Source organism: Pseudorca crassidens, chromosome 10 (assembly GCF_039906515.1).
Source record: "Pseudorca crassidens isolate mPseCra1 chromosome 10, mPseCra1.hap1, whole genome shotgun sequence".
NCBI lineage: Eukaryota > Metazoa > Chordata > Mammalia > Artiodactyla > Delphinidae > Pseudorca > Pseudorca crassidens.
The window spans coordinates 25,247,585-25,256,031 of NC_090305.1; the positions used below are offsets into that span (position 1 = coordinate 25,247,585).

The 8,447-nt window shown below is 46.8% G+C and overlaps 1 protein-coding gene across 1 annotated transcript; it reads right to left on the minus strand.

The window, feature by feature from the left end:
* Positions 1–728: 728 nt before the first annotated feature.
* LOC137231871 (boLa class II histocompatibility antigen, DQB*0101 beta chain-like) lies at positions 729–8,070 on the minus strand. Its single transcript, XM_067752677.1, has 5 exons — positions 7,886–8,070; positions 6,190–6,459; positions 2,766–3,047; positions 2,148–2,258; positions 729–1,122 (listed from the first exon to the last, which is right to left on the minus strand). The coding sequence occupies exons 1-5, from the start codon at positions 7,992–7,994 to the stop codon at positions 1,115–1,117; spliced, it is 780 nt and encodes a 259-aa protein (XP_067608778.1). The 5' UTR covers positions 7,995–8,070; the 3' UTR covers positions 729–1,114.
* Between the last annotated feature and the right edge of the window lie 377 nt (positions 8,071–8,447).

Sequence of the window (8,447 nt, forward strand, 5' to 3'; positions counted from 1 at the left end):
TGTGACATCTCAGTTGTGACACGAGACTGTCTGATTCACTAGACCTCAAATATTAGTAAGCTTACTTCCTTTTTTTAACTTTTAGATAAAACGCAAATATGAAGGAGATGTCCTTTTCATTCTTCCCACCACTGTGGAATCCACTGATCTGCTCCAGTGGTTTCCCAGCAGAGATTCTCTGGATTCTACCCAGAGCTGCTGAATCAGACTCCTGGGTACAGCCTGCTTCTCAACCAGCTCCCAGCCTGTGTGTTGGTCTGACAGCTGGATAACTATCTAACCTCCCGACAAGGGAGGCGTCCTTCCTGTAACCCTGACAGGTGGTCATTGGAAGAGTAGATCTAAAAAGTTCTCATCACAAGAAAAAAATTGTAACAATCTATAGTGATGATGTTAACGAGACTTATTGTAGTGATCATTTTGCAAAAATATATACAAATACTGAATCATCATGCTGTACAGCCAAAACTAATATAATGTTGTATATCAATTATACCTCAATAAAAAATATATGATTAGCATAGGGACTTCCCTATGGTCCAGTGGTCCAGTGGTTAAGACTCCGTGCTCCCAATGCAGGGGGCTCGGGTTCAATCCCTGGTCAGGAAACTAGATCCCGCATGCCGCAACTAAAGATCCCGCATGCAGCAACGAAGATCCCATGTGCCACAACTGAAACCCGGCGCGAGTCTTAATAAATATTAAAAAAATATATGATTAGCATAAACTTAATAAAAAAGAAGGCTCAGGGTATAGATAACTCATATTCATGTTTAATTACGATATACCCTATAGCCAGGTAACGGTTACAATGTGCTTCTCTTGAGCAGTCTGCAGAGGGAGAAAGCAAACAGAAAAATCCCTTGGGGTCTGAGTAGATGTTCAGTAGACGCTGTTGGCAGTACACCGGCAGAGGCTCCGGGGTCAGTGCAGGAAGCAGCATCACAGTCAAATTCTTGGGGCAGGGCAAGGGGTAACCTGGTGACTGTGTTAGAGTTAATGGAGGAACCTGATCTCAGAGGAACAGGCTGACAGGCAACTGGGAATTCTGGGCAAGAACAGGCAGCTATTACAGAAGAGCAAAAACCAATCCCCGTCAAAGCGTCCTCAGGAGTCAGTGCCCTGGAGAAGAGAGAGAGTGATCAGCACATGGCACCCTGAGGGACGTGCCCCCTCACCTCTTCTCGGCCTGCAGCATCCGACAGAGAAAGCTGAGGTCCAGGGCATGTCACCATCACCTCCCCTAACATCTGTGTAGAGGTGAATCAGCTGAAGAGGGCACAACACTTCAGCCTGACACAGATGTGTGGAAGGCTGGGGAGCAGCTGTTAGCCTTCTGGGGGACATGAAGACGTCAAACTTTTAATAAATTAGATAATAACTCACCTTCTTTCCACCACGCATAGCCTCTTTCAGTCACTATAAATGCCCACGGGCAGTAGTCACCAACATGTGGCACAAAGTGGGTATCATCCTGGTGTCTAGCACTAACACCACAGTTCTGGCTCCAAGTTTCAGAGAAAGAGGCCACCAAAGTTATGGCCTGATTCTGGAGAACAACCTCAGGAGCTTCCTACAGAAACTGGGTGAACTTCTCCCCTAACTCTTGATCCCATAGCAGAAAATAGGCCATGGACGAGACCATTGTGCCCAGGTATACTCACCTCACACCCTTCCCTCTTTTACCTGTCCCCATAACCCCCAGTGAAACAGAGCAAAAACAGTACCTGCAGGTGGAGGCCCAGGAGGTCCCACAAAAGGTCTCATGACACAAACAGCAAGTGTCTCGCCCACCCCAAAGGGAAATGAGATAAGCAACTTAATTTGAAATATATTTCTTCCCTACCCATCCTCTCTACCCACAAGGCCTTAACTGCCCTAAAATAAAATCTCGCCAAATGAATGGAACTGCCACTAGAAGGAAGCCCTAGAATAAATCCCACCTGTCACCTCTGTGAAAGGGCTACTTTTCAACCAGTAAAATCAGACTCCAATGTCTCCCTAGGTTGTTCCATTTCCGCCCACCACCAGCCTAGTCTCCTTCCTTTCAGGGTCAGGAGGAAAGAGCTACATCTAGAGGCACAGGCCTCCCTGAACAGAGGGTCTCAGTCACAGCCCGTCTTCCCCTTTTCCCCAGAGTTCCTTACCCTTCTGGCTCCTGTGACGGATGATGAGACCCAGCCCGAGGAAGATCAGCCCCAGCACAAAGCCCCCAACACCACTCAGCATCTTGCTCTGGGCGGATCCAGACTGTGCCCCTAGGGATCAGAGCCTGAGTGTCAGGGTTTGTCCCCACACCAAAGCGGGGTGTCCCTTTGAGAAGCCTAAAGTCTAGTCTGAGATACAGGAGGTGGAGGTGCCAGGGGAACCTAGTTCTCCATTCTGACTACCCCTAGGGGAGGGACCCGCCAACAGATCCTTGGACAGAGTGGACGGGTGGGAGAAGGGGAAAGTGGATCCCTGCTCCGCAGGGACACATCCATAACCCTACGCCCTAAGACTCTGGTCACCAGTCAATCCTTCAGAGCTACCAGGGCTGGGCTCTGGGGCCCTGGTGTGTAGAGTGAGCTCCCTGTATCTGGAAAGACAATGAGATCAGGATTCTTCTGATGCCCTTAATATGAGGCAAGAGGCACTCTTGTGCCCTGGAATTTCCAGCTCAGTAGGGATTCTGGGGACAAGGGATGAGATGGGATGGACCAAGGAAGCTCTATCTGCCCCTGTCCCGTGGGCCCCACAGTGAAAGGAAACCAAGTGCCCCTTACACCACTCCACCATGATGGGACTCTGGAGGCTGGGGTGCTCCACATGGCAGGTGTAGACATCTCCTTGCTGGGGAGTCATTTCCAGCATCACAAGCATCTGGAAGGTCCAGTCCCCATTTCTAATAAGAGGGGTGGACACAACGCCAGCTGTCTCCTCCTGGTCATTCCGGAACCACCGAACTTTGATCTGGCCTGGATAGAAATCTGTCACCGAGCAGACCAGCAGGTTGTGGTAGTTTAGAGCCTCTGTCCTGGCTGGGGAGATGGTCACTGTAGGTTCCACTGAGGAAATAACAGACAGGAAAAGACACAGTGAGATGTGAGACCACACAGCAAGTCTCCGCACTGGGAAGAGTCCTTCCCTGGTACCAGGGTGGAAAGATCCTTGGATTCCAAATCTTGGATTTGGATCTAACCTGGACCACTTTATTAGCTTGAATAAAAACATTAGTCAGTTTACTTTTCAGAGTCTCAAGAGACAGTTTTAATCATTCTATGGGAGTTACTCTGTTGACACTAATTGATAAAAATGAAGCACTTTAAAATTATAAATTGCTATATTATACAAGCCACTATTTATAACATTTTTTAAATAAAATAATAAACCTGGACTTGTTCCCCCTCGCTCTCCCATCTAGAAGTGACCATGAGGATAAGCTCTAGTGACTTGTGCTAGGTCAGTGACACTGTTTTCTGTTAGGTTCTGTGCTCCCCACAGTAGAGAAAATCCAGCAACTTTGACTCCCACCTGCTGGCCATGAGATGATCAACAGTAGTCATGGCCCCATGGACTGAGAATTAAGAAAGTACAGACATTTCTATGTCCAGTAAAATGGGACAACAGTGACCATCACAGCCTTCCTACAAAGCAGTGCTTTTCAAACAGGCTACATCTATAACCCTCAGCCCTGTAATACAGAATTCGAGAGCGAGAGCACTTCTTACCAGTCAACAAAGCGTCCCTCTCAGTTTTTAGCCTCATCTTAGCTCAAATGCCATTCTGTGGCGAAGTCCCCACAAAAACTTATATAATTAAATACCTACACTTCCATCTCGAGTTCATTTATGCCACATATACTTTATTTGATTCATTCATTCATTCATTCAACAAATATAAATTTGACAAGCACTGGGGACCCAAAGATAAACAACAAACTGTGGCCCCTGCCTTTACAGAACTTGCAATCTAGTAACAAAGACAAAACAAAAAATAAAAACAAAAAAGAACCACAAGTGTTATGTCAAAAGTTTGTAATTTTTGAAGGAAAAGAAAGGAAACCGTGAAAACAAGTAACACTGATAAAACATCATGTTTGTCCGTGCCTCGATTCCTTTATCTTCTCAGATTGCTACTCATGGTCAAATATGACACACCTCCCAACCTGTTTTACACGTATTATCCTTTATCTCTGCAGCCATTTTATTGCATCTCCCTCATTCCCTTAGTGCAAAACTATAGTAAATATTTCATGTAGTGTTTTAGCTATTTGATAATACATTATGTACTCTCATTTACTTTTTTCCCCTAATTTTCTTTTAACATTCAAGTGAGCTGCCATCCCTTTGCTATTAAGAATAACTGCCTTGCTCTGAAATCAGACATAATTATCATGTATGTTCTCTATAGAAAATATTCTGAGACTCTTGCAGAAGTTGGCCCGGGTTAATGAGCATGTCACATGAACATACAATATAACTGGGACTTGCTGAGATCGGCAGGCAGTCTCGTCACCCCAATAACATGGTACTCGTGAGCCATCATCTGGAAAGAATCATGTTTTCAGTTTGGACTTTAACTCTTGATCAGGTTCTTCTTCCTGGGCTCTGACTAAAGTCATGGTCAGCTAGGTGAACTTATAAAATCTGTTCGTCTTAAACAGATTGGGAGTAAAAAATGGAGGTCACAAGTTCAAGAGAGAAATTTTAGAATAATTTTTATGAAAAAGAACTGAAATAGCAAAAATATAAGTATGTACTTGGTGGCATCAGGATGAAGGACAAGGCAAGATAGGGTAAAGTAAGCTAAAAGTTATGTGAACATACACAGAGAACACCAGGGTCAGACTAGGGATTAATCAGTGAGTTTTCAATCCCTTGAATGTATCATTTTGTCCCACTAACATTGAAAATCAGCAGGAACAGACTCATTGCTGCTTCTGGTCATAACTGGCTTAAACGAGGCTTTGCTTCCATTAGACTCTATATACATGTAGTAAAGAACATGATGCCTATTGTGTATTTGGGGGAGGCTTCAAGACAGTGAATAACTGTGTGTAATTACTTAAACTGTTTATTATGTACCAATATTAGCATATATAAAGTGGTGATGCTGATTGCTAACACCAAGGAAATTAAGTGGCATAGTATAGGTAGTGTTTGGTAAGACAATTGCCTAGCAATAGGTGCTCATGAAACTGGTATAAATAACTTTCAGAATGTCTACCCCTGCAGTGGATGTTGGGGGAGCTGGCAGGGAGAGAGCGGATAGGCAGGCCAACGGAACCTGAAACAGTTTTTATTCAGTAATTAAATGGCATCAACTTATTTACCCCAAAACTTCAGCTCTGATATCAGCCATTTGTTGAGCTTTTCTAAGAAATTAAAACGTTGCCTTATAACAACACTCAAGTACTGTTTCTATTTTTACTAAACACTTTTTTTCCTCAGGCTTTGCATCCACGAATTCTAAATTGTTAAGATCCAAGTCAATGAGAGTTTACTTTAAAGCATTACGCAAAATCGTAAAGAATAATTAATACGGTCAGTTTTTAAGATCCTATTTACCTTTATGCTTTCTCTTGAGCCTAAGCAGCTGGGCAACAGAGAACATTTATTCATTAATTTAAGCAAGGTTTATGGAGCTCATACTACCTGCCAATGTGTCAGGTACTAGGCACAAAGGGATAATTAAGACAGTCCCTTGCCAGAAAGAGGGCCGGGACAAGTGATACAGTGACATCTATTTAAGAAACCAGGATTAAGATGAATAATGATTTGAAACCAAAAAGTGAAAATGTATGCTTTCATGGCTGTAATATATCACCACGTGTGTAAGGTGCCCTGAGAGCAGCCGTGGAGCAGCCCTAACTCCACCAGGCTGAGCTCCTGAGCTTCGGGAAGCAAAGAAGCCAAAGGCACGAGGCGGGAACGTGCAGAATTAGTGGAAAGAACTGCGCAGGACGAGGCTCTCGAGAGCTGGGGCCATACTGAGCAGTCCTGGACCCGCCTCTGCGGGGAATGTTCCAGGGCTACCAACCTCCGTCTCCCTGCTGTGCCCTCGGTCCCCGGCCCTCTGCGCGGAACGCCAGGGCTCGCTGTCCCCTCCGCGGGCCTGAGGATCCCACCCCCGCGGCCCCGCCCCCTCACCCCTGCGCGGAGTCTCGGCAGGGGAGGGTGGGCCCCGCGGAGGGCGGCCTGCGCTCACCTCGCCGCTGCACCGTGAAGGTCTTATAAACCCTGTAGTTGTGTCTGCACACCGTGTCCAGCTCGGCCCGTTTCCGCTCCAGGATGTCCTTCTGGCTGTTCCAGTTCTCGGCGATCCGCCGGCCCAGCTCGGTCACCGCCCGGAACTCGCCCACGTCGCTGTCGAAGCTCAAGAACTCCTCCCGGTTATAGATGTGTCTGGTCACGAGCCGCACCCGCTCCGTGCCGTTGGTGAAGTAACACATGCCCATATGATGGTACAAGAAATCCTCTGCGGGAGACACCGCCGCTCAGCCAGGCGGCAGCCGCTCGGCAGGCGGGGCGATGTCGGCCCGTGGCCAGCTGGGTCGGAAAAACCTGAAACCCGCCGCTCAACCCCGGGTTCCCGGCCCAGCCCAGCCCTGCGCCTCCCGCTGCGAACCCGGAGCCTCCGGGCGGCTCTTCCAAGGCCTCCCGCCCCGTCCGAGGGCTTCCAGAATGACCTTCGTGCGAGGAGGCCTGTCTCTGAGGGGAGCCCTGGGACCTGTGATGCCTGCCTGAGCCTGAGAACCGAGTAAACAGAGCTATCGGGTGGGTTTTACATCCATCTCTGTACTTAGAGGGATCAGGACGTTCTCACATGAAATGTCATTTTCCCTCGAAATCCTGGGAACCTCAGAGACAAACAAGTGTCTACATAAGCACAAGACTTCAAGGGAATCACAAAGGAGCTGTAGAATGGAGCCTGTCCTCGTCCTGACAGGCACATTCTCTGGGTCCCTGGCAAAGTGCCTTCTTTCCCATGCATGGGTTTCCTCTGCGTTTCTGCCACCCCGACCCGACTCCTTTGTAGTTAGAAGGGACCGACACGGCCCTAGTCCTAAAAAGGATGGTTTATTCACGGAAAGTGCACAGACTTTCAAAATAGATAAATTGGATTCCAATTAAACTGAGACAGTTACCAGCTTGGGTGGGTTACTTAACGGAGTATCTGTATCTTAAGTATAATCGTGTAAAAAGTCGTTATATCTACACATAGGGGTGTTAGGAAGATCGACAGAGAATTTATTTGAAGATACTAATCCTGTGTCTGAAATGAATGCTTTCTCAATATACATATTTCTCTTCTTACGTTCTCCTTTCTCCTAAATCCCATCCATCCTCAAGTCTCTGAATACCACTCAAGTCACTATTTGACCATAAATCAGTGAAACTTGAGGTTAAGATTCTGTCGGTGGCCACCCAGTCAGCTCCACTCAAATACCAGGAGTTTGCTTCCAGGAACCCTCCACTCAAGAGTCAGGAATGTAGAGTCCTTTTCCTCAAATTCTGAGACTACAGAGACCACTGCTGCCCTACATTTCCCCAACCCAGTATCCCATAGTATTAAGTCCAGACAAGGTCTTGGGGGATCCTGAAATGACAAGTCCTGCTGTGTCTTTGGAGAAATTCTTTAAAACAAACTACCCATGCTCACTTTGTCCCAGCACTTGTAGTAGATACACACTTTGTCTCCTCCTCCCTGTTATAATGTCCCCAGGCTTAAGCCTGTGGGAGGGGGACTGTCCTCACTTTGTCATTAGAAGGTGGAAATGAGAATGTAACATAGCTCGCATCCCCGAAGAGAGGAAATATTCTGAGATCACACCCCGGGCCAAGTGTCCCTCAGAGCCTGGTCCCCAGAGTGGTGGCTCTGGGAGCAGCTGCCCTGCACTTACGTGGAGAGTCTCTGCCCTCAGCCTCTGGGGTGCTCAGCACCGTCAGCATCACCATCACAGCTGTTGTCCAAAGGCCTCTGGGGATCTGCAGAGCCACCGTCCCAGACATAATTGAGAACAAAGGAAGAAGTAATGGTAGTGAACACAGCTCACACCCAGTGGATCTGGTGTGCCTACTTTAGAGAATAAAAGCCTATGAAAGCTTCCATGTATGGCAGGATTGGAGAGTCCCAAGGAAAGGAACCAATCAGCACTGGAGCTGAAGTACCTCATGTATCTCTGGGCAGACATTTGTTTTGAAGGTTCTCAATCTAATGCCTGGCACTCTGTCTTCATCAAGTTACACTGGATGAACATTTCGGGTGAAGAGTCCTTGCAGTTTTGAATGATCTGAAGATTGAATGCCTTCGGAGTTTAAAGAACAAGAAGAGAGAAAAAATGATTCAAGAGTAGACATCTCTGTGATATATTTTTTTAATTAATTTATTTATATTTGGCTGTGTTGGGTCTTCGTTTCTGTGCCAGGGCTTTCTCTACTTGCGGCGAGCAGGGGACACTCTTC

Excerpts from the sequence above, each read along its gene's own strand:
- LOC137231871 (XM_067752677.1), bottom strand. The coding sequence starts at position 7,994 with ATGTCTGGGACGGTGGCTCTGCAGATCCCCAGAGGCCTTTGGACAACA. Across the intron at positions 6,460-7,885 it reads TGAGGGCAGAGACTCTCCAC|AGGATTTCTTGTACCATCAT; the intron begins GTAAGTGCAGGG and ends TGTCTCCCGCAG. Across the intron at positions 2,259-2,765 it reads TCCCATCATGGTGGAGTGGT|GGGCACAGTCTGGATCCGCC; the intron begins GTAAGGGGCACT and ends TCTGATCCCTAG.